We start from the raw sequence: 25,598 nt of genomic DNA, 5'->3' as shown, positions 1-25,598 counted from the left end.
GAAGATTTTTTACGTTTGAAAGTACCTAGATGTCATAGCATTATTCAGACTCAATAAAATATTAGACCTTCTGAGTGCCAACCCCTATAATTATGAATTTAAGAAACCCCATTTAATGATGAACTACCCAAGTGATATTTTTATATATTGAGAAAATACATTAAATACTATAATAATCACATGAAATCTATGGGAGGAAAGTGCTCTCAGTTTATTATTTAATATGTTTCAATTTGGATAAAAGAGTGCAAGTAATAGAGATCCTTTCACAGGAATAAGACTGTTGAAAATACATCCCAGTCTTAAGTAAAACGCTGAGTTTACATCCCAGTGGAAAGCTGGGGCCAGATTCAGTGAAGCTACCTGCTTCTTTCTTGCTACAAGGGGAATGAAAACAGAGCAAAAGGCACTGAGTTTGTATTCCCGAATCTGCCTACAGTAGGCGCTTGGTAAGATGTGTAATCCCGGTGCCAGCTCGTGGAAACTCTGTTGCTTGTCGGTTGCTTTACCTGCTCCTGATCTCAGGTACTTACTGTGTGAACGGTGGTGATACTGAACGGTGCGTGAACAGTCGCAGAATTTTGTGTCTCTTTGGCTGTGCTGGGTCTTCGCGGCTGTGAGCGGGTTTTTCTCTAGGTGCAGTGAGGGGGGCTCCTCTCCAGAGTCGGTTCTCTTGCTGGGACCCCGTGAGCTCAGTAGCTGCGGCTGCCGGGCTCCGCAGCACAGGCGCAATAGTAGCGGGCTCAGCTGTTCCGTGGAACGTGGGATCTTCCCGGACCAGAGATCGAACCTGTCTCCTGCACGGGCAGCCAGATTCTAAAGAATCCACTGAGCCCCCAGAGAAGCCTGCATGAGCATCTTTACAAACATGAAGAACATAAAGGCGGTCTCAGGAAGTGTGAAAACGCTTCATTGGCAGTGTAACCCCGCGCTTACCTCCTACGCAGAAGGTCAGGGTTCCTTTGCTTGTTCTCTGTAAGCGTACTGTCCCCTTGTCAGGGCCTCTGAAATCCTGGTCGATAAAACTTCCTCGTAAGCAAAACGAGGACGAATGATTTCAAATCAGTAATGCTGATAAAAATGCATACGGCCAGCTGTGCTCTCTGCTCCACCAGAACCTGATGTGCATGATCTCATTTAGGCCGTACCCCAGCCCACTCACTGTCCCCCCCAGCAAAAGAGGAAGGCGACGCTCAGAAAGGCCAGTTTGCTCAGAGACGGTCACACCGCTAGATGCGCCGCTGCTAAGCTCTTAGGTGCAAAGCCTGTTTCTCCTTCTTCAGTGGCACAGAGTCAGCCTCACGTTGTTTGTCTTTGATCGGCAGGACTATCAGTTCTCGGTCGTGTGCAACACCAAGAGACTGCACTGTTTTCCTGTCCTGGTGAGCGTCGTCAGCAGCGGGCTGCTCCGGATGTTCGGTCAGACACAGTGTATTCGCACCGAGAGAAGCGCATACCCTTTGGTAAGCGCTGGGTTTGCTTGCTTACCTTCTTCAGCTATTGAGTGAGTGCTCTGGGTCCTCTGGATCGTCAGTCATAAGAACCATTTCGTCTTAATTTTTCAATCCGGCTATGCTATAGCAACGTATGATTTTTTCCTAAGTTACTACTAAAGAATTTGCATGAGGGGATATTTTTAAGTATTCTGTCATAGTCTCCTAGGGAATCTTCTGAAAAAATACAAGCTTGACTGCAGAAGTGTCTTGGAGACAGAGAGTGAGTGAGTGTGTGTGTTTGTGTGTGTGTGTGTGTGTGTGTGTGTGTACAGCGGGTTGGAAGTCAGGAGCCCTGGTAACCCAGCTTTAGAGTCTTGTAAAGCTGGTATCACTCAGTGGTGGACCCTTCATTGACTCCGCGGGTAACGGATTGACTGCAATGAAGGAGAATCTGCCGGCTCTTGGGCCATCTTCCTTCGGATCCGTCCCTTCACTCACCCATCATTGCTCTGCATCATGAGGGTGTCTGATACCCAGAGCCACGTTCTCAGGGGTCTTTGTCAGCCAGCTCTAGCCTGGATTTAGACAGCAGGAAGCAGGGATCGGAGCCAGGAGGGCAGAAAGGTCGCACACCGTGGGCTCCGATCACATCCCCTCCCCTTCGCCTTCTAACCCAGAAGGGACAATGGCTTCCTCCACTCTTCCCACCCGCGTAACCCATGTGTGATTGACTTCCCTCTGTTTTACGTACTAAGGGTGGTGAAGACTTTCTGGTTAGACCCCGACTGGTGCCCTACAGGGATCTCCCAAAGCGGATCCTGACTGTCCCAAACCAGGAGGTTGGGAGAGCAAGCACCGCGGTTGGAAGTAGAGCCGTCAGAAGCAGGCCGCCCGGTCTGTGACAGAGGGCTGTGCCCACTCTGGGCCTTCACGGCCTTGGGGGTGCCGGGTGAACACACGGGGAACGCGGCACTGACCCAGAGCCGCCACTGGCCTGAGAGCGGGGCGCGGCCGGACCAGGGGGTCTGGAGGGACCCTGCAGACAGGGGGTCGCTGGGTGGACCGAGGGGGCTGCAGCCCCTCTGGGTCATTGAGTTTCCTCATTTTATTGCTTGTTTGTTCAGGATCAAAATGGACCAAGGCCCCATGGTTATTCTCTTAGACATCTCCAGAGATGCATACTTTTCTCCTTTCAGCCATTCTCAGAAAGACAGTGAAGCGCTCTCCCATCTGCTGAAACATTCGAATTTGTAGATGTAGCTTCCAAAGCCTGAAGGAAAGTTTGCGAATGATCTTGAGACAGGCTACTGCCCTGGCCTCCTGTAATTAATCCCAGAGGCAGCCTCGTACCTGTGTGTGCTGAGTCACTCAGCCGTGTCTGACTCTTTGTGACCCCAAGGACTGTAGCCCGACAGGCTCCTCTGTCCATGAGATTCTCCAGGCTAGAAGACTGGAGTGGGCTGCTATGCCCTCCTCCAGGGGATCTTCCCGACCCAGGGACCAAACCCACACCTCTTACGTCTCCTGCACTGGCAGGCGGGTTCTTTACCACTGTGCCACCTGGGAAGCCCCAGCCGTGAGCCTAAGGCCGGACTCAGACACCAATCTGGGGGAAGTGAGTTTAAGTTTCTCTCTTTGACAGTGGGCTTACTGCAGCGAGTTTTCCTTTTAAGTCTGTGCTTCAGAAGCTCCCACTCAGCTACCAGTATCCTCACCTCTTCATCAATAGGTTTACTGAGGAAGACGGTTGCTCCAGACCTGAATTATCTACTTCTCTCATAGTTCCTTAATTATTATTTTTTGTATAAGGGTTTAAAAAAAAAAGCCCCATAACACAAAAACTTGCCATCTAGTCATGCCTTAAAATGTCTTTATTTCTGATGGAAGGATAATCGCTTTACGGGATAGCATTGGTGTCAACACGAAGCAGCCGTCGGCACACATAGACCCCTCCCTCCTGAAACTGCCCCCCGTCTCCCACCCTCCCCACCCTCGAGGCTGTCTCCTCTGTTTGAGCGCCCTGAGGCACACAGCAGATTCCACTGGCTATCATTTCATCTAGGCGTTTTCAAGGGTACACTTGGGAAGTGTTCAGTATAGTCACACTGAGTCAGATCATTTCATCTAGGCGTTTTTAAGGGTACACTTGGGAAGTGTTCAGTATAGTCACACTGAGTCAGATCATTTCATCTAGGCGTTTTTAAGGGTACACTTGGGAAGTGTTCAGTATAGTCACACTGAGTCAGATCATTTCATCTAGGCGTTTTTAAGGGTACACTTGGGAAGTGTTCAGTATAGTCACACTGAGTCAGATCATTTCATCTAGGCGTTTTTAAGGAAATACTTGGGAAGTGTTTAGTGTATTCACACTGAGTCAGATCATTTCATCTAGGCGTTTTTAAGGAAATACTTGGGAAGTGTTCAGCGTATTCACACTGAGTCAGATCTCCGGAACTCTTCTGTCTTGCACAATTAGCACTTTATCTCTGCCAAACAAGACTCCCTGTTCCCCGCCCCTCATGGCCCTCCTGACCCCCGTTCTGCTGCGGCGCTTTCTGGGAATCTGACTCGTGTCAGCGGATCACTTACCAGCACATCTCTCGTGCCTGGCTTCCTTCCCGCTTCCCTCCCGCTTCCCTGACACCCCCTCAGTTCACGCATGTTGCCGCGTGTGACAGGACTTCCTCCTCTAAGGGTGAATGATTCTGCTCGTGCACACCCACTTATCTGCCTGAGGACGTGTGGCTGCTTCTGTCCCTCGGCTCGTGTGAACATCACCGCTGTGACCAAGTGCGGGCAGGTCTCTGCTTTCAGTTCGCTTCGATACGCGCCCTGAAATGGTTTCTAAGTCATTTTTCTCTTCTCTTTTTTCCCCTTGGAGAAGAAGCTTCACGTTAAGTGATCAGCAACTTCTCCCCCGAACCTCTGTGGGTGGAGACTGATGAACTAGATGTGCATGTTTGATTTTTCAGTACTTCAAGAAGCATGTGCTTTTGTGATGGTCGCTATTTCCTTCCTTTTTTACAAATGCTCACTGGTTTTAAGCACTTGACTATATGGATACCGTTAATGAATTGTTTTGTTGAGGTGGGGTCGACTTACACCGTCACATCAAGGTTTTCTGGTGTGACGCTGCGCTGGTGCTCCTGGGCCCCACCAAGCGCGTCTTCTGCTTGCAGGGCTACACGCTGCTCTGGACGGGGCTCCCCGAAGGGTCGTTCTTCTTGTTTATTGTCATGTGCAGCCTGTCTCCTTACATCGCCATGAACAGCGTCAGCGATTACAAAGTAAGAAGAGGGAGGAGGGAAGAAAAACGCTGGGGCCTCAGTCATTATGTGTTAAATGCTATGGGTTTTCTCACAGGAAAACACTGTAACGTGTTCAACTCAGATAATGCAGTTCCATATTACTTCTATCAAGTCAGAAAAGTTACTTCTAAAAGCACAAAGTGCTTGTTACTTCAGAAGGACGAGAAAAGGGCGACAGTCTGGTGGGCACTCCAGTTAACCTAAACCTTCAAAGGGGAATATGATAAAACTTTCGACCACATCATTTCCTAACCACAGGGAAGAAATCACTGATACTGAAATTGAAGACCACAGTCAGGACTTTAGTCCACCTGCCGCTGTGCAGAGTACAGTTTTTCGGTTGTATTTGTGTTGGGTCACGTCCATTATCAAGGCAAGACAGTCATATCAGATTTAAAGAAGTAATATCTTACCATCTGAGTCAGTAATTATCCAGGAGTATATTTAGATAATGGAGAATTTACTGTTCTTCGGATAACAAAATAGCATTTCTTTTGAAGGAGACTGATTCAGGCTTTGATCATTAGGAGGCTACTGTTCTATTTATTCTTCAAACCTACCAGATAAAACAATTCTCATGTTTAAATGTCCATCTGGATGCAATTGGCTCTTTTGTCATCAGTTTCCTAAAAGCGGTGTACACGTTATTAAGATATTGAAAAAGTGAAAGTGAAAGTCGCTCGGTTGTGTTCAACTCTTTGCGACCCCATGGACTCCATGGAATTCTCCAGGCCAGAATACTGGAGTGAGAAGCCTTTCCCTTCTCCAGGGGATCTTCCCAACCCCGGGATCGAACCCAGGCCTCCCGCATTGCAGGTGGATTCTTTACCATCTGAGACACAAGGAAAGCCCAAGAACACTGGAGTGGGTAACCTATCCCTTCTCCTTCAGATCTTCCCAACCCAGGAATTTAATCAGAGTCTCCTACATTGCAGGCAGATTCTTTACCAACTGAGCTATCAGGGAAGCAGATTAAAATATTAAAATTTTAAAATATTAGATTTAAAAAAATTTTAGGGACTTCCCTGGTGGTCCAAGTGGTTAAGACTTCACCTTCCAATGCATGGGTTGAGGTTCGATACCTGGTCAGGAAGCTAAGACCCCGTGTGCCTGACAGCCAAAAAGCAAAACGTAAAACAGAAGCAGTATTGTAACAAGTTCAATAAAGTCTTCGAAAAATGGTCCACTTCAAGACACTTAAATTTTTTTAATTTATTATAATATTAGATCATATTTGCCTTTGAAAATCACCTGGTGTGTTTGTTTTGGATTTGAATTCCAACTGAATCCATGTATCTGCTGTGGTTTTCCATCAGAAGAGAACCAAGGCCCAGCTGTGGATTTCTGGCCTCTTCCCCTCTGCGTACTGGTGTGGGCAGGCGCTGGTGGACGTCAGCCTCTACAGTCTCATTCTCCTTTCCATGTATTTGATTTTCTACCTAGCAGACATGGTGTACATTTATCTCACAAGTCGAGTTATATTTGCTTTGGTAAGTAACAGTGGCACAGGCAATATCTTATACAGCAATTCATAGTAAACGTTCACATTGATATAGTTTCATATAATCATGAAGTTTCCACTTTTAGTTGGTCACAAACCCAAACAGAAACCATGCAGAGTGCATGTGTAATAAGAAACATAAGCAACTCTTGTAACTTCTTCCTCAGTTCGTATCTCATTTTTTTGACTTCGGTATCTCTTTGTATTGTCTTCAGGTTGTCATGACGCTTGGTTATGCAGCTTCACTTGTCTTCCTGACATACGTGATAGCGTTTATTTTTCGTAAGAGGAGAAAAAATAGTGGCCTTTGGTCATTTTGCTTCTATGTAGTAAGTACTTACACAAACCGTTCGTTTTCAAACTTTCAGTGTAATATTAAACATAGTCACCTTTGCCTTAAGCAATGGGGACAATCAATACCTTAAAATCACACCCTCGAAAGGGGAGTGGGTGTAACATGTTACGGAGTCAGTGATGGATGTTCCTGGAGAATTCATGTACGAACTCAACTCGAATTTACAGAGAAGATTTGTGTGCTATGCCTGCTAAGTCGCTACTTTCTATCCGACTCTTTGCGACCCCATGGACTGTAGCCCGCCAGGCTCCTCTGTCCTTGGGATTCTCCAGGCAAGAACACTGAACTGGGTTGCCATTTCCTTCTTCCCGACCCAGGGATCGAAACGGTCTCTCTTACATCTGCATTGGCAGATGGGTTCTTTAGTAGCGCCACCTGGGAAGCCCCTGGGGTCGCAGAAGAGTGGGACATGAATAAGCGACTGAGCATGTAAGATCACTGAAAACTTGGATGGAAATGTTAGTCTAAACTCTGGGGTTGCCTAGTCTCTGCATTTCAGGTGCCTTTTCGCTGAACTCCTCAGCTGCTGGTGGAATGTCTATCTTGCATACACAGCTCTCAGTTCTTGGAGTAGGAGTCTTGAAATCACGAGAGAAACCCAACCAAAGTCCACCTGCTAAGAAAATGCATATGATATCATCCACTGGTTTCTGTAAGGCGTTGGCAGCGGATTGTCCTGGTCAGCAGCTAGCTGTTGACTCACCCTTTGTCAGCGGACAGCGTTCTGATTTGGCATCTCTAGATAGTATTGGGTTGGCCAAAAAGTTAAGATGTTATGGAAACACCCAAGAGAAACTTTTTGGCCAACCCAGTATTTCTCAGTATTCCGCTGGTAGTGTCTGTAGAGATACTTTATTTGGAAGACTGATTTTGAGACACAGTCGTGAACATTTGGTGCACCAAAGTCTTTCCATTCATACTTTGCTGTGGGAACTCTTTTTTTTTTTCCAGCCAACAGACTTAATACTACTGCACAATATAAAACCAGAAGCTGGGTAAGCGGAACAGATGTCAGTCTGACTGACAGTTGATTTCTTTTCAGCTCACATTCTTGGTTAGCATACGTCCGGAAAAGGTGGACAGAAAATTCGTGTGCACACTTTGTGTCTTCTTGTCATTTCGGCTCTGAACAAAGTCTCTTTCGGGGTGGTGTTCGAGCGGCCTCAGGGTTATTGGCCAGCAGGGGCTCCGACAGGTCCGATCCTGTCAGAGTGAGCGAGGACTCCACTGTCCCAGCGTGAGCAGCCTCGGAGACGCTCTTCGAGTTGACTGGTCCTGAGTCAGCAGCCCGGAGTCGTGCTTCCTTTTTCTTTATGTCTTTGCCCACTCGCTCGGCTGGCTCTCGTTGAGCAGAAACCACTCCAGGCTGAGATTTAGTAAATGCACATCTAGACGAACGCCTGCTGCAGTGTGTGGAGGGAGGAGGCAGCCGCTGGGTTACCAGGCGCTCACCACTCACCCTGTCTGCACAGATCCGACGGCCTCTCAGATGAGGACTCGCTCAGCGTCTCCGGTAGAACCGCGCCTTCCCCTCAGCTTTCACTGCAGAAGCAGGCCAGGGCAGGGGCTTCCTCATGGATGTAGCCTCTGCAGTGATGCTTTCAGTTGGGAAAAATGAGAAAGAATTTTCTCAGCAGATTTCAAAGTGTGTCAACTCCAACAGCATAGGACAGCGCTTCCAGAACTCGAAACATCAGACTCTGCCAGAGCGGAGCTTCCGTGTCTGTCCCCTGAGAGAGCAGAGACCATCCCCCGTCTCCCCGCCCCTCGCCAAGTCTGTGCATAGTAAGGCACGAAGGGCTGGTGAGGCAGACTCCCTCCAGCGCCTGGGGGAAGCAGACCTGAGTCTGCACTGTCTTATCGTGAATTCCTCCTGCAGAATTCCTCAGCGGCAAGTGAATAAACGAACGAACAAGGAAACTTGGCTTTGTTGTTTCTAAGTAGAGTCATGATAATACCGAGGCCTTTTCTGTTAGGTTTGTGGGTTAGTATGATGACCAAGACCTTCTCACTATCGTGTGAATAAGCAAGCTTTAGCAAATAAAGAACCACAGCCGAGAACTGAACTTTTGACACCGAAAAACTGCATTTTTCAAATCGAAATATATCTTCAAATGATTGGAGATCTTTTTTTCCCTTTATTGCCAATTAATTTTAAACTTACTATGGGTTAAAATAAGACAAAGCAGTATTGCAAAAACAAAGTAAGTTTTGCAAACTAAAAATTTCTTTGTTCACAATATAAAAAGTACACCATAGTGTTACAGTGTCCTACTTGTTTATATACTTTCTGATTATTTTCTTTTTTCTTTGCATTTGCCTGTTTCATTTTTTTATACCACTGAAAAGTAACCACATATTTATGGAATGTTGAAATATCAGATTTGAAAAATAATGAAGATTATCTAGTATAATTCTCCTCATTTTATGGAGGGAAAAAATTAAGTATTCTGTTTTTGGATTTTTTTTCTTTGATGCTTTAATCCTTTATAATTTCTTTTTTTTAAACTCTTTTATTGAAGTGTGGCTCATTTGCAATGTTGAGTTTAATTTCTGCTGTTCAGCGAAGTGACTGTTACATACACACATTCTTTTCCATTAGGGTTTATCACAGGACCTTGGATGTAGTTCCCTGTGCTGTATAGTGGGACCTTGTTTATCCATCCCGTACACAATCGTTTGGATCTGCTAGTCAAGTAACCTAATTAAAGTCACACAAAAATTAGTGGCAGACTCGGGATAAAACTGAGGTCTCAGTGAGTCTGTTTGAACAGTTTAGCTCTCACCTTCGTCTCCAGATTTTCCCTTTAAGAATTTTCTGTTGGGAGCTGAAGGTCTCTCTCATAACAAACTCTCCTCCCTTCCCTTCTCCCTTTGAAAGGAGAGTGTCCACACAAGGGAACATTCCCATGCATTTGATCAGAACACCTGCATCTTAAGCATGTCCTCAAATATCAGTGTCGCTGAGTGTGTGTGGGGCTGACGTGTCCCCTCTTGCCTTGCAGGTCACAGTCGTCACGTTTGGCATCACGATGATACTTGGGCCTGACGCCCCTGTCCTGATAGCCTGCATGGCTTTAGCTCCCTCAGCAACCTTGAGTGGATTTATAACTTTTTTGCAATTGGTAAGAAATGTTATCAAATTGCCATTAATTTTGAATGCGCAGCCTATTAAAGCACTTTGCCTAAACCTATGAAAACAGACAGCGGGCTGGTGTTTTCCTGGGAGCTGAGGTGGGAACGGAGTGGCATCTCTTTGGGGCGGCAGAAACGTTCCTAAGTTGAATTGTGGTGATGCTCTTGCATCTCTGCTAATTTACTAAAAATCTTTGAATCGCACATTTAAGATGAATGAATTTTATGGCATGAGAATTTAACCACAATAAAGCCATTCTGAAAGCTTTGCCAGGAATTCTCTGGGGGTCAGCAGTGAGGACTCAGCACTTTTGTGGTGGAGGGCCCAGGTTCAATCCCTGGTCGGAGAACTAAGATACCCAAAGGCATACTGGGCAGCCGGAAATAAAAAGAAAAGCTTCTGCCATATGCACTTTATGAAACGTAAACACTGTCAAATGTATTTAAAACGAATGTTAGATGGAAAAATGTTGCCTGATTCCATGGGTATTCATTATCCAGTGTGAGTGTATACTCACATACAATAACACTTACTCATTGAGAAATAGAATTAAACTGATGCTGAAGCGCCAATACTTTGGCCACCTGATGCGAAGGTGGTCATTTCCACTCTTTGGAAATGACCCCGACGCTGGGAAAGATTGAAGGCGGGAGGAGAAGGGGACGACAGAGGATGAGATGGCTGGATGGCATCACCGACTCAGTGGGCACGAGTCTGAGTAAACTCCGGGAGTTGGTGATGGACGGGGAGGCCTGGCGTGCTGCGGTCCGTGGCGGGGCCGGTTTACGCTGGGTCCTGACGAGCGGCGGGCGGCCGGCGGCGGGGGCGGCGGGGGCGGCGGGCGGCAGAACGGCCGAGGCAGGGATGCAGGAGAGGGTGCTCGGGGCACTGAAGAGGCAAAGGCGCTTCACACAGGAAGAGCCAGATGGCGCGGCGAGCGGGAGAGCTTGGCCAGGAGCACGCCGTCTTCCAGGAGGTCGTGGCTTAGAGGGAGCCGCGAGGGCTCCCCTGACCCCGTGTGCTCCCAGGGACCCGGAAAGTCAGCTGCAAAGTGTCCCTTCCCTTCACTGGCACTGCCTGGAATTCCCGACTGCAAACTCATTCCTTCATGCAAAGCCTTTCTCTCCTAAGATGTAAGTCGCCCTGTGAAGCGAAATACACCAACCCACGTGTGTCACACACGGCTGGGGAGGAATGAGTGACTTTCTGAACGCGCCGCTGGTGAAGAAAGAATCCCAGGACGGGACTAATTATTGCGATGGAAACAGTCGCCCCTGGGATCCAGGACGGCTCCTGGGGGCATTTAGGGCAAAGAAGGTGGAGCCCTAGAATCATTCACGGTGTAGACCCCTCTGTCTGTTACACCTGAGTAAACGGTCAGCAAACATTAAACCAAAATATCAAGGAAAAATAGAACGAAGAGATGGACAGACTTGGGTCACCTGCTGGGAGAGGCAGGCAGGGCTGGGTAGGGGTCCTCTCTTTCCTCTGTGGGGAATTGCTTGTCACCAGGGCACAAAGGGGGAATCAAACTTAATGAGGGAAATCTCCAATATGTAAATTTCCCTGTTAATTAAATGCGAATAAGAAAGCTGATGAATTTCCATTGAGCCTTTTTTTTTTTTTTGGTCTTTGCAGAGAATCCATTCATACAGGATGAAACATCAAGACGCGAATTTTGACCTGAGTGCAGCTGACCTTCTAGTGTGCTTAATAGTAAGACAGCTTTTCTACCTCACTGCCTGCTTTTGGGGGCGGGGGGCGGGGCTTATCATTTACTGTAGTAACTCTTTGATCTTGTCTGAAGTGTGCCAACTTTGAAAGTGTTTTTAATATAGTCTTAGACAAAGCAATTACATTCAGATACAATTCTACATTCTAGTTATTTCTTATATGCATGAATGGACTGTGTAAATCCAGAATGCAGTATAAAATTAGATTTTCTTATTTATCCTGTCTACTGCCCCCTCCAAATTTGAGAGTTTGTAAAGAAATCCATGCAATATAACTTAAATCCTTTGCAATTAGAGATAAACAAAGCAAAAGTAAAAAAAAAAAAAAACAATGAAAAGGGAAAATGATTATACTGCTGTATATGGGCTGAAGGAAATTAGTGTCTTTGCATCTGTGGCAGTACTTTTCTAGGCATAGATCAAAAATAGTAGCCCTTGCCCTCATGGGGCTTAAATTCTGATGGAAGGAGGCAGATAATAAACTAAATAAATAACATGGGGTGTGAGATGGATGGACTTCAAAAATAAAAACCCGCAGGAGGCAAGGAAGCGAGCCTTAGGGACATCACAGGGAGGAATATTCCCGGAGGAGGTGGGAGAGTGACCCTGACTTGACCCAGGGTCAGGCAGGCGGCAGGGTAGCCACAGGGTAGAGTGAAGGTCACAGAGGTGACCAAGCTGAGTGTGGATGAACGGAGGGTTGACTGGGAGATCCTGGGTCACGTCCAGGACTTTGATCTTACTTTGTGAGAGCAAGGAGCCAGCGGAGTTTTCAGGAAGTGCTGTGATCTGATCTATGCTCTAAAATATGGCTCCCGTTGCTGTGTTGAGAGTAGATGTTTGGGGCAAGGGAAGAAGAGAGACCCACAGCCAGGGGCTGTGGTGTTACTGTCAGCGATTACTGTCCGGCTAGGGTGGGGGCAGCCCTGAGCTCTGGGTAACTTTGAAAGGAGAAACAGGTCACAGGTGCTGACAGACCGGATGTAGGTTGTCCATCAGGGAGAAAGAAAGGAGGCGGGTTCCCCAAGCTGGATTGTTACTGTAGAACTGATCTGTACGAATGTTTCAGACCTGTTTTATCTGAAGACAAGAGACCCAAACTATGATTCAGATGTTTCTGATGTGAACTCACCCCTCAGTGTAACTGCTTCTTTGCTCCTAGCCTTACTTTCAGGCTTTGCTCTTCATGTTTGTCCTGCGATGCCTAGAAGCAAAGTGTGGAAAGAAAATAATGCAAAAGGATCCTGTTTTCAGGTTGGGATAAAAGTTAATTTCATACTTAATATTGCATTTTAATATTCCTGGGGAGTGGCTGCACCCTCAGCCTCTTAATGCTGATTTATATTGACAGTATAAATAGCGTGATGATTTTCAGCATGGTCAGTGGATTTCTGGCTGAACTGCCAGGAAACGGGACACCTAGGCAGAGGCGTGCATCCCTTGTAGCTCAGTTGGTAAAAGAATCTTCCTGCAATGCAGGCGACCTGGGTTCGATCCCTGGGTCAGAAAAAAATCCTGGAGAAAGAAATGGCAACCCACCCCAGTATTCTTGCCTGGAGAATCCCAAGGACAGAGGAGCCTGGCGGGCTACAGTCAGTGGGGTAGCAAGAGTCGGACACGACTGAGTGACTAAATCATCCCACCAGGCAGAGTTCTGCCATCAGTCAGCTGAAGGGAGCTTTCAAGCTCTCAAAAATTTAATGAGAATTCAAATACTTGTTTGACTTAGTATGAATAGAATGCTAGATTTCTAACTTAAAAAAAAATAGATATTCTGTAAGCAAGAAAGGTTTACTGTATAGCACAGGGACCTGTGGTCAATATCTTATAATAACTAATAATGGAGAATAATCTGAAAAATAATCAATGTGTATACGTGTAACTGAATCACCTTGCTGCGCACAGGAAACATTGTAAGTCAGCTCTACTTCAATAAAATGTATATATTAAGAGAAGCATTTTAATGAGAACTCAAATATGCCCTTTTCCCACTCAAGAGGATCACACATGCCTGACCAGAGCGATAGGATGAGGTTGGCTCGGCAGCACAACTCAGGGTGTTTTAGCAGGGGGAAGACTCCAGCCTCCCCTGAATACTGGGATCCTGGAAGGGGCGGGTCGCCATCTCCTTCTCCAGGGATCTTCCCGACCCGGGGATCGAACCCAGGTCTCCTGCACTGCAGGCAGAGTCTGAGCCACAGGGAAGCCCCAAACAGTAAAGGACGCCAGGCAGATACTGGGTGTGAGTCACGTGGGCTCAGAGTCAGGAGAGAAGAACGCAGGGGACCTGATTTTCAAAGCAGCGGCAGTGCTTGCTGAGAAATTCGAAAGGGTCAGAGACACTCATTAGGAGAACCGCAGCAACACCGAGAAGGGGATTCGGTTGCAGGGGTGGACGTTCCTGGCAGAAGAAGACATGATATTCATAGTCAGCATCATCACCAGTTTGTTGAAAGCACCACGGTGAAATCACAGAGAAGCTCATTTTTTTTTTTAACTTTTTATTTTGTATAATGATATAGCCAATCACAATGCGATAGTTTCAGATGAGCAGCAAACTGCCCCAGCTCTACGTATACCTGTATCCATCCAGGCTGCCACATAACCACGAGTTCCTTGTGCTTACAGTAGGAGCTTGTTGGCTATCCATTTAAAATATAGCCATTTTAAATATAGTCTATGGCGGGGGGAGTGGGAGGGATAGTTAGAGAAGCTGATTTTTGAAAATGAATAAATAAATAAATATAGTCTATGGCGGGGGGAGTGGAAGGGATAGTTAGAGAAGCTGATTTTTGATACATTTTTGATACCTAGCAAAAAGTCATGTGCTGTATATTTCACCTTTTCTGTAGAATTTCCCCAAAAAGCAGAGATGCTCGTTCAAATGCGGAAGAACATGCAGGTGAAGACGAAGATGTTCAAGCAGAAAGAAGAAGAACAGCCACCGCCCTGAACACATCAATAGAGGAGGTAGGGACACAAGTGGCAAAATGAGTTAATGGAATGTTCAGGAGCTCAGGAACAGAGGTTGATTGATGTGCTGGGTTTTGTTTAGAAAGTTTGGGGTTCGGGGTGTGTGTGCGCTCAGTGGTGTCTGACTCTGTGACCCCATGGACTGCAGCCCGCCAGGCCCCTCTGTCCACGGGAGTCTCCAGGCAAGAACACTGGAGTGAGTTGCCATTTTATCCTCCAGGGGATCTTCCCAACCCAGGGATTGAACCTGTGTTGCTTGTATCTTCTGCACTGCAGGTGGGTTCTTTACCACTGAACCACCTGGGAAACCATGCTTTTATGTAATTCCTAAATATGCAGGCACGTCTTTCGAAGTCCGTGATGTTCAAAGAAGAATGCAAATCACACTGGTTTCATCTTTTTTGTTTTTTGAGAAAAGTGGACTTGGATATGTAGAGCTGCAATTTCAAACCCCCAGTTTCATGAGTCAAAGAATTTATGTGAGATTTGTTATAGAATGCCAGATAGAGATTAAGGTTTTAAGGATTACTCTTTGATTTTGATATGGGAGGTGTTCACACGAGTTTAGATACTTCTGTTACTGGAAGGCGAGAAGCCAGCCTAAAATGGTGCTGTTTACTCAGTCCACTGATTTTTTGTTTGTTTGTCTCATAGGTAAATTTGTTTGTGTTATAGTTTAGATTCCACGTATAAGTGACTTCATGCGATATTTGTTTGTATCTTTCTGACTCACTTCACTTACATCACTTACATCATCTCTAGGTCCATCCAGGTTGCTGCAAATGACATGATTTCTTTCTTTTTATGACTGAGTAATATATATATATATGTATATATACATATTCTTTATTCATTCATCTGTTTTTAGCAAGAAGTATGGTCAGCATCCATGAATGCATGTTACATTTGAGACAAGCAATGTGGATTGCCCTCAACACAAATATGGTTTGGTTCATGACAGAGGGCAAGAGAGGCTCCAGGAGGCAGAGCGTAGAAATGAAAAGTGACCGCTGCTTAAGAGGAAGTCACTCTGTCCTGTATTCCAGAAACCGGCCATAATTGCTAGTTGTCTGCACAAAGAATACGCAGGCCAGAAGAAAAGGTGCTTTTCAAGAAGGAGGAAGAAGACAGCAGTGAGAAACATCTCCTTCTGTGTTAAAAAAGGTTTGTAACTGTCAGTGTTTAAATTCGCCATTGTTTTTAGAAATACCCACTGAACATCGAGGTTATTGACACTGTTGTAGTTGCTGAAGCATTCATTCACTCATTCAACATATGTTTTCTTGAGTGCACCAGGGGCTGTTTAAGAAGCTGGAAATATAATTATGAAACAGAGACAAATGCGTGATAGCATAGTTTTTACATCCCCAGAGGGGTCAGTAAACAAAAATGACTTATCAAGAGAAGTTTCAGATGTCACACTGGCAGGTTCTATGGGGAACATTCAAATCTGTGACATGACCTGAGTGACTCGGGGCCACATTCACTTAGGGTTGAAATCTAAAAGCCTCAGTTGCTCAGTCATGTCCAACTCTTTGCGACCCCATGGACTGTGACCCACCAGGCTCCTCTGTCCATGGGATTCTCCAGGCAAGAATAATGGAGTGGGTTGCCATTCCCTCCTCCAGGGGATCCTCCCAACCCATGAGTTGAACCCAGGTCTCCTGCACTGCAGGTGGATTCTTTACCGTCTGAGCCAGCAGGGAAGCTTAGGGTAGGGAAGACTTCTTGAGCAGAGACGTTTAAGCCAAGATCCAGGTGAGAACAGGCCTCAGGTTGGTGTGGTGGTAAAGAACCCACCTGCTAATACAGGAAATACAAGAGACTTGGATTCAATCCCTGGGTCAGGAAGCTCCCCTGGAGGAGGGCATGGGAACCCTCTCCAGTGTTCTTGCCTGGAGAATCCCATGGACAGAGGAGCCTGGCGGGCTACAGCCCACAGGGCCACAAAGAGTCAGACACGACTAAAGCAACTTGGCACAGCTCAGCACTAGGTGATAAGGAGGTGCCAGCGATGTCAGCGTGCAGAGGTAAGAGCTTCCCAGACGGAGGACACAGCGCGGGCTCAGACGCAGGCCTGCCTTTGGCGTGGGTAAGGCGCTCAGAGAGGCCAGCAGATGCTCTGTAAACTGAAGGAATGCTCTCAGAGGTAAGCAGGGCCCGCAGGGTCCAGCGTGAAAAACAGCGAAGTTTAGATATTAGGCCAGTTGAACAGAATGCCACTGGAGGGATTTTGTCACCATTTAATTGATACTTTGAAAAATGTTTCACCCTGGCTATTATTTGTCCATGAATTTGGGTGGTGGACAAGCTAAGAGGCTTTCATATCATTGTACCATCTCAGATGAAAGATGATAATGACTCAGACACAGGTGGTGGAGCTTGAGATGGAGGAAAGGTGCCTGAGTCCCCAGGCCTAGGGATTACTGAGGTGCTCAGCAGGCCAGCCATCTGCAGTATAAAAAATTATGGGCACCTTTTTCACTGGAAAAAGACCCATGTATGGACAGCAAGTGTCAGTCTCTAAGCTTTTTTTCAAAATGTTTTATATAATTATAGGGGTTCAAGAACATGTTTTGGTGACATGGATTACATATATGATAAAAAAAATTCCAAATGGCAATGGAGATGAACACGTATCTCAAGTAGTTGCTGAAGAAGCAGATTTATGTTATTGTTTTACTTCCAATACTGATTCAGGCGGGTGCCTGTCTTTCAGGAGAAATTTTGGGATTGCTGGGACCTGACGGTGCTGGTAAAAGTTCGTCTGTTAGAATGATATCTGGGATGATAACGCCAACAGCTGGAGAGGTAGTGCAAATGAAGATGTGGTTTCCGTTCCCCAAGTAGACACGCTATAATAGATAGAGGTGATGTCCTTGTGAGCCTGTACTGTGAGTAAATAGTTTTCTGCAATAAACATATGGGGTGACTTCTGTAGTATTTCTTCGATGTTCATTAGCCACAAGTCAGTTTCTCGAGGAATCGTGTGGCTGAAGACGAGCCTGCACATTTCTGAAACCAGCGCCCTTTCTCAGGTGGAGCTGACGGGGTACGGTTCGGATCTGGATCAGCAGGGGGACGCCAGCATCCGGTTCCTGGGCTACTGTCCCCAGGAGAATGTGCTGTGGCCCAGCCTGACCACGCGCGAGCATCTGGAGGTGTTCGCCGCTGTGAAAGGGCTGCGGCGAGCGGACGCCCGCGTGGCCATCTCACGGTACTGCGCGCCCATGAGGCTCCTCTGTGCCGTCCTGATACAGAGTGGGGAGTAGGGGGGACAGCTCCATCTTTGGGGAGCAGCAGGGGTGCAGAGGGGATGGAGGCCAGGGGCCAGACCCTGCATCCCCGGCTGGGGAACCCTTAAAAAGTAAATGGCGTAGAATAATAGTCAGTGTTCAGTGATATACAGGGTGTCACTTACACGTGGGATCTAAACTGTGACACAAATGAACTTATCGAAGAAACAGGAACAGAGTCACAGAGAACAGACTTGTGGTTGCCCCGGGGAACCTGGGATACGGGGGGATGGAGAGAGAGCCTGGGCTTGGCCGGCGCAAGCTCTCACACACAGAGTGGGTAAATAACAGAGTCCTACCATACAGCACAGGGAACTCTATTCAGTGTCCTGGGTTAGACCCTAAGGGAAAAGAATATGGAAAAGAATGTGCATACGTATAGCTGATGCAGTTTGCTGTACCGCAGAAATTAACGCAACATTGTAAATCAGCTACACTTCAGCAAAATGGATTGAAAAAATGTTGAATGAATGAATAATCATCTATTTCATTAGAATTCAAGTTAGTTTTAAAATTTTTTTACGAGACGTAAATCTTTCATGTTCAGAATAAACTTTATTCTCTGATGGTTAGATTTTTAAATTTTTTTTTAACTGGGGGAGAATTGCTTTACAATGTTGCGTTGATGGTTAGTTCTGAGAGTGATGGAGCCAAGGAGGGGACCCAGGGCCATAACCCCGGTGTGGGGTTAACCTTCTCCCCACATCCTCTCCTGATCTCACCGTTTCCCACCAGACTGGTGGACGCCTTCAAGCTGCAGGAACAGCTGAACGTTCCCGTGCAGAAGTTACCGGGAGGGACCGCCAGAAAGGTGCGTGTGTGCCGCGGGCTGCCTGGAGGGTGGCGGGCGGAGGCAGGAACAGCCCCGTGTCTCTGCCTTGCAGCTGTGTTCTGTGCTGAGCCTGCTGGGAGACCCGCCCGTCCTGCTTCTGGATGAGCCGTCCACAGGCTTGGACCCCGCCGAGCAGAAGCAGCTGTGGTGAGCGGCGCCCGCGGGGCCAGGAGGCGGGACCTTCTGTGAAAGGAGCGTTTTTAAGCTGACCTTGGAAAAGCAGATCCACTGGCCCCTAGCTGAGCGGAGACAACTCACCGTCCTAGGGAAACCAGGGTTTAACAAGTAGATCCTCTCAGGGGCTTCCCTGGCGGCTCAGCAGTAGAGAACCCACCTGCCAATGTAGGAGGCGGGAGTTCGGTCCCTGGGTTGGGAAGATCCCCTGGAGGAGGGCACGGCCGCCCGTTCCAGTGCTCTTGCCTGGAGAGAGCATGGACAGAGGGGCCTGGTGGGCTGCAGTCCACGGGCCGCAATTGAGTCGGACACGACTGAGCAACGAAACAGCGCATTCTCTCATAGCGCACCATCTTCAAGTGGATTCACCTGGGGTTAGAAAACCCCTCAGTGTCTCACTGGAATTTTAGGTCCTGCGATTTGGAATGTAGATTAATTTTGCCAATTATTGAGACGTCTGTAACTTTTTCCTTAGAAACTATTAGCTTGCGAATATATTTTCCTCCTTTGCTTCCCCCCCCTCCCCCCGCCTTTAGCTAACCTGTTAAATTTGTTGATCTAGACTTTCTTTTAATAGTTTTTAAATTCCTATTGAGGACTTTATATTTGCAGTTATAAAATTCTCCAATCCACTTTCATATTTGTGTCTGCCCAGTATTTTCCCAACTTTTTAGAAGAACTTTGTTATGGAAATTTTATACAAATGGAAAGAGAATCACATGTGACTCTGTTAAGCCAAATGCTCTCTGTGTAAGGCCAATCTTTCTTCATCTTTGCCTCCACCCACTTCCTTTTGCTGCTTTCCAATTATTTTGAAGCAAATACTAGGCAGCGTATCCTTCATTTGTAAACATTTCAGTTAGCTTCTGCAAAAGAAGTGAAATTTTCTTTTTTTTTCAACTTAACCAGAATGCCATTAACACACCTAAAAACTATTATCAAAACCTTCTATGTAATCACATTTTCCTGTTTTTTTTTTAAATTTAGAATTTAAATATGATTCATGAATTGTATTTTAGCCATAAAATTTCCCTTCCGTCTCTCTTTTTTCTCACCCTTATAAAATACGGCATTACTGTTGGGGCTCATTCAGGCAGACGATCCAGACAGCTGTTAGAAACACGACGAGGGGCGCCCTGCTGACCACCCACTCCATGGCCGAGGCGGAGGCCGTGTGCGACCGTGTGGCCATCATGGTGTCCGGGAGGCTGAGGTGGGTGCCGGCCAAGCCTGCCCTCAATTTCTAAACGAGACTTGCTATGAAAGGGCCAGGCTTGCCCAGTGGCTCAGCGGTAAAGAATCCAACATGCAGGTTCGATCCTTAGTTCTGGACGACACCCTGGAGAAGGAAATGGCAACCCACTCCAGTATTCTTGCCTGGAGGATCCCACGGACAGAGGAGCCTGGTGGGCTACAGTCCATGGGGTTGCAAAGACCTGGACACTGCTTAGTAACTAACACAACAATATGAAAAGGGCAAAACCACTGTAACCAGCGAAACTCTTCCCCCCTCCCGCAGGGACCCCTTTCCCTACATCTGAAATTTAAGAATAACAGGAAAAAATCCCAGGGATGAGATTTTCCCAGCGTGCCTTCCTTCTTGTTCACAGATGCATCGGCTCCATCCAACACCTGAAAAACAGCCTCGGCAAGGATTACATTCTGGAACTAAAACTGAAGGAGGCTTCCCAGGGGACGTCGGTCCACACGGAGGTCCTGAGGCTTTTCCCGCGGGCCGCCCAGCAGGAAAGGTGAAGGAGCTCTTGGCTGTGAGGAGCAGGCTGGCTTCTCCCATCCGTGGTTCCTTTTTTGCTCTGTGAGCACTTCAGGGCAATTAGACCTCAGCAGCAAGGGAGGGACCTCAGAAACAGATTTACGTCTTCCCGATTAGAGGAGATGTGTGAGCGTCCCCAGAAAGATGTGTCCCCCCGGGGAGGCCTGGGGACCCCGTCCTGGGCCTCCGCGGCCACCCAAGGCTGGTCCCCAGGTCTGGAGTGGGACTTGGAAAAACAGGAGAGGAAGTTCTGATGACTTGAATCTGCACAAAGCGCAGCCAGCCTGGGGCACCTTCCCGGGGCTTCCCCATAAATATTTAAAATATATAAATATTTACTGTTTTAAAGATACAACTATTTAGGGTGAATCAGCCCCATCAGAAATTGGGATCATCAAAGCGTGTCCCTTTAGTGGCGTTTTCCTGCCTCACAATGAAGAACAGAAGGGGGTGTGTATGTGGGCACAGAGACACAGGGGTGTGGTTTCTCAAGGCGGGGGCAGGGAGCGGGAGCAAGAGCTGAATTTGAAGTTCCTCGGGGGAAGAAGCCACGGAAGAAGCAGGGTGTACCACCCAGTACAAAGCAACGGAATCATCTAAGCGGGGTGTGGGGACACGGGACTCAGTCCCATTCCTGGACCTCAAGCCACGGCTTTGATGTAGACAGGCAGGAGAGCAGGGCTGGGTGAAGACTGGGGTCTGAGCAGCTTCGGGGCGGCCGGGGGCTTCACAGTCTGTTGGGAACGAGCCGCGCATGGGGCCTGAGGTCCCAGCAGAGGGGGACGAGGGGACGGGGGCAGAAATCAACCCTGGCACTTCCTCCCCTTCGAGCTGGGTCAACTGCAGATTGACACAAGCCGTCGGCCTGCCTCCCTCTACAAGGATCAAACCGGGTGCTGCCGCAGCGGCGGGCCTCCAGTGCCCCCTAGAGAGTTCCAGGTAGGGGGCAGGCATGCGGCGTCTGTGCTCCGGGGAAACAGGACCGGTCCTCAGATGGTTAGATGTCCTCAGGAGCCCATTTTGCGAGCCCAACACTTGCACCTCCCCACATCTAGAAAAGCACTAACCGCCTTCGTGGCGACAACGGCCCCTCGTGGTCAGCAGCAACCGTCACGAGACCAACAGAATCCTCTGCAAAAACCACGTGCCTGACTGCATGTACCCCCCTCCAGCAGAATCACCTCCGCACTGACCTTGCCCCGCTGCCTCTTCCGAGCAGCGTCTCAGAGCGATCTCAGGCGCTGTCTCTCAGGCTGCAGTCCTCACTTTGCCCCAAATCAAACTTAACTCACAGCGCTCCTGTTGTGCTTTTTTTAAGTGTAAAGCCATCTCAGTCCCCTCACCACTGTGACCCTCACTCTCAACCACGTGTCTCTTGCCTTCACTTTCTGGTTACAAGGATGAAATATTGGGATTAGCTCTAACTTATTCAAGCTCGGCAAAGGGATTCATTCAGAACGTCTGTGTTCCACGAGGAAAAGGTTTGAATAAACTACACTGAGCATTGTTGTTCAGTTGCTAAATGGTGTCTGACTCTTTGCAACCCCACGGGCTGCAGCACACCAGACGCCCCTGTCCTTCACCATCTCCTGGAATGTGCTCAAGCTCATGTCCATCGAGTCAGTGATGCCATCCAACCATCTCATCCTCTGTCGCTCTTCTCCTGCCCTCCATCTTTCCCAGCATCAGGATCTTTTCCAATGAGTCAGCTCTTGGCATCAGGTGGCCGAAATATTGGAGCATAAATGTAATTATACTGGATCATTTCCAGGAGAATTATCTCCAACCGCCAGCCAACAAAGCCACTGCAAGAAGTATCTATTGAAATTTATCTTATTGTTTCATATTGAAGCCAAATGTTAATTTGCACTAATTTTATTTGTTAATAAAATTTTTAAAAATAATAAAATTTATTTACTAACTTTTAATATCAACTTTTATTTTGATGGTCATTTTCCCCCTTGAAACTCAAGATGAAGTGTGACACTTTTTCTGTCTCCAGGTACTCCTCCTTCTTGGCTTATAGACTGCCTGTGCAGGACGTCCAGCCTCTCTCTCAGGCCTTTCACAAGTTAGAGACAGGTAAGAATGGCCATTTTTAAGTAAAACTTTTGAAGAATTAGTTCTTACCTTAATTGTGTTCATTTTTCAATTGATGTACAGATGATTTACACTATTATATTTATTTCAGGCATACAAAACAGTGGTTCAAAGCTTTTGTAGATTCTACTCCATTTAAAATTATTATAAAATGCTGGCTGTATCCCCTGTGCTGTACAATATATCCTTGCAGTTTTTTATTTTACGTGAGATGCATATTTATACAGCACACCTTCTTTATCCGTTCGTCTGTTGATGGACACTTAGTTTGCTTCCATATCTTAGCTATTGTAGACAATGCTGGTTTTGAACACTGGAGTATATGAATCTTCTTGAACTGGTGTTTTCATTTTCTTTAGCTATACATCCAGGAGTGGGATTTCTAGATCACACCGGAGTTCCATTTTTAGAACAAGTTGCAAGCTAAGAGACATTGGGTAAAGCCACGTAACCCCTGTGTGTCTAGATGGCTCGTCTCTAAGTGAAAGGCAGGATCAGTGGCCACTTGGCAGGGCTGCTGGGAGGACTGAGCAAGTCCATCCGGAAGCGTCTAGAGCGGCGCCCGACTCCTCGTGTTTGAGACGAAAGAAATCTGGTTTGCTTTCTTGCTCTTCCTAAAAGTAGACACACCTGCCTACTCCTGCGCCAGGGCTTCACACTCTACTCCTTCTTCCCGGAATTCTGCTTCTTACATATCCAGGCTGTTCCTCACTTCTTTTAGGTTTATGCTCAATTATCAGCTTGTTACTGTGGCCTTCCTTAAAATCATCCTGGAAAAAGAGCACCAACATATTTCCTAGATATTTCTTTTCTCCAGAGTAGCTACTCTTAGTTACTTTATTACACATGTAAGTGCTTCTTTAGAATGCAGACGGCATGAAGGCAGGGCTTTAGGCTTTGCCCGACCTCTGCTGCTCCATCCCCGGAACCCAGGGGTGGCTTGTGCGCCGAGGATCCTGTGTGTAAACGGTGAGCTGTGGACCCGTGAGTGTGTATGGAGCGCATCTGACGGTAGATTTCCTGGTGGGGAAATCTGGTAGAGATTTCCGGTAGAGAGATGGGACTGCAGAGGAACTGGCTGCAGCACAGTTACGCAGGACCTTGAGGTCTTTTTGAAGGGAATGCGATGGAATTGCAACCTTCCTCATGTGTAAGAATGCATCGGTGAGTTCCTCAGTCCCTCGAGGAACTTAGCTGTCTCCCCAAGATACAGGTACTAAGTAATAGGTTGGCTATGAAGTTCGTTTGAGTTTTTCCATAAGATGTTACAAAGGAACTTTGTGGCCAACCCAGTAATAAACCATATTATCAGTAAGTGATCTGAGAAAATTCTATCAAGATGAGTTTAATATGTATTTATACTGATATTATGACTTTTCACTATTTCATTCTTTCACCAAGCATTTGTTCATTCGGTTCTGTGTTCCATTCATATTCGTTACTGGCAATTTTATTTCAGATGACTTTGAAAAGGTGGTTGGTAATAAATAATTGTAAGCCTCTACCACCAGTCTGTTTTTTTTCAGTGAAACATGACTTTAACCTGGAAGAATACAGCCTCTCTCAGTGCACCTTGGAGAAGGTGAGTCATCCCGCGTGAGCTGGTGTCGTGCCTGTAAATTTCACATAAAAGTCCCATGCATGTTGCCTGTTTCTTTTGAGGCCAATCAACAGCTTGCTCATTGTTTTTCCTTTTTCTCTGCCTCCCACTCAGGTGTTCTTAGAACTCTCTAAGGAGCAGGAGCTGGGGAATGTCGATGAAGAGGTTAATACAACCATGAGATGGAAACTCCTCTGCCCCTCAGAGGGCCCGTGAAGCCTCCAGCCCGATCATTCTCTGTTGATGTTATTTAAGCTCATGTCGCACGTAACAATTAGCAGTATATATGATTTTAAAATGGCTTCCCAGTTGGTGCTAGTGGTAAAGAACCCGCCTGCCAATGCAAGAGACACAAGAGACGTGGGTTCAATCCCTGGGTCGGGAAGATCCCCTGGAGGAGGGCGCGGCAGCCCACTCCAGTGTTCTTGCCTGGAGACTCCCGAGGACGGAGGGGCCTGCTGAGCAGCACAGGGAACCGGTGCTCAGGGCTCTGTGGCGACCTAAACGGGAAGGAAATTCAAGAAAGAGGAGTTGTGTGATTACGTGTAACTAATTCTCTTTGCTGTACCATAGGAACTCACAACATTGTAAAGCACCTATGCTTCAATAAAAATGAATAACAAAGACATAGATTTTATAAAGTAAAACAATAAAATAAAACAGTTAAAATTGTGTAGTGGAAAGGTTGTTTATGTGTGATGTGAAACAGATTGCTTTCCAATTTCAAGATGGTAGTTAGGCAAAAGGTAAGACAGGCAAAACAGATCTCAAAAACCTAGCAAACTTCCAGTAAAAAAAAACTTGACTAGAAGGCAGGCCATATTTGACCAATGTATTAGCTGAAAGTTACCTAGAGCTTAAAAACAGATACAAGTTCTTTGACTTTTTTTTAATGGAAGTATAGTTGGTATATGGGGCGTCTCTGATAGCTCAATTGGTAAAAAAAAAATCTGCCTGCAGTGCAGGAGACCCCAGTGCCATTCCTGGGTCGGGAAGATCTGGAGTAGGGAAAAGCTACCCACTCCAGTATTCTTGGGCTTCCCTTGTGGCTCAGCGGGTAAAGAATCCGCCTGCAATGCAGGAGGCCTGGGTTCGATCCCTGGATTGGGAAGATTCCCCTGGAGAAGGGAAAGGTTACCCACTCCAGTGTTCTGGCCTGGAGAATTCCATGGACTGTATAGTTCATGGGGCCGCAAAGAGTCGGACACGACTCTCACTTCCTTAGAGCTGATGTATAATATTAGTGTCATGTATACAATGAGTGATTCAAAATTTTTACAGATTATACCTCATTTAAAGCTGTGCAAACACTGGCTCTTTCCCTGTGCCGTAGAGCGTGTCCTTGCGGCTTATTTATTTACACACAGTGGTTTGTGCCTC

At 46.8% G+C, this 25,598-nt stretch overlaps 1 protein-coding gene across 9 annotated transcripts in view; it reads left to right on the top strand.

Moving 5' to 3' along the window:
• Positions 1-24,890, top strand: part of ABCA6 (ATP binding cassette subfamily A member 6) — a 60,879-nt gene extending 35,989 nt beyond the window's left edge. For 5 of the 9 annotated variants that reach the window (XM_043447792.1, XM_043448187.1, XM_043448109.1 and 2 more), the window contains 19 exons: positions 1,326-1,463; positions 4,616-4,723; positions 6,061-6,234; positions 6,461-6,574; positions 9,606-9,725; positions 11,375-11,452; positions 12,632-12,723; positions 14,322-14,439; positions 15,489-15,606; positions 17,162-17,253; positions 17,481-17,659; positions 18,474-18,549; positions 18,623-18,717; positions 19,838-19,957; positions 20,355-20,495; positions 21,350-21,457; positions 22,521-22,600; positions 24,130-24,200; positions 24,333-24,890. In XM_043447792.1, the coding sequence (XP_043303727.1) occupies positions 1,326-1,463; positions 4,616-4,723; positions 6,061-6,234; positions 6,461-6,574; positions 9,606-9,725; positions 11,375-11,452; positions 12,632-12,723; positions 14,322-14,439; positions 15,489-15,606; positions 17,162-17,253; positions 17,481-17,659; positions 18,474-18,549; positions 18,623-18,717; positions 19,838-19,957; positions 20,355-20,495; positions 21,350-21,457; positions 22,521-22,600; positions 24,130-24,200; positions 24,333-24,434 (2,124 nt within the window). In that variant the 3' untranslated portion in view covers positions 24,435-24,890. Of the gene's footprint in view, positions 1-1,325; positions 1,464-4,615; positions 4,724-6,060; positions 6,235-6,460; positions 6,575-9,605; positions 9,726-11,374; positions 11,453-12,631; positions 12,724-14,321; positions 14,440-15,488; positions 15,607-17,159; positions 17,254-17,480; positions 17,660-18,473; positions 18,550-18,622; positions 18,718-19,837; positions 19,958-20,354; positions 20,496-21,349; positions 21,458-22,520; positions 22,601-24,129; positions 24,201-24,332 lie in introns of those variants that run through there. The other 4 variants (XM_043447874.1, XM_043447957.1, XM_043448029.1 and 1 more) reach the window with 4 other exon arrangements.
• The last annotated feature ends 708 nt before the right edge of the window (positions 24,891-25,598 follow it).

This window comes from Cervus canadensis, chromosome 1 (genome assembly GCF_019320065.1).
Source record: "Cervus canadensis isolate Bull #8, Minnesota chromosome 1, ASM1932006v1, whole genome shotgun sequence".
Taxonomy (NCBI): domain Eukaryota; kingdom Metazoa; phylum Chordata; class Mammalia; order Artiodactyla; family Cervidae; genus Cervus; species Cervus canadensis.
The sequence above is the reverse complement of the archived record's forward strand: the minus strand, read 5'-3'. Positions and strand labels throughout refer to the sequence as shown.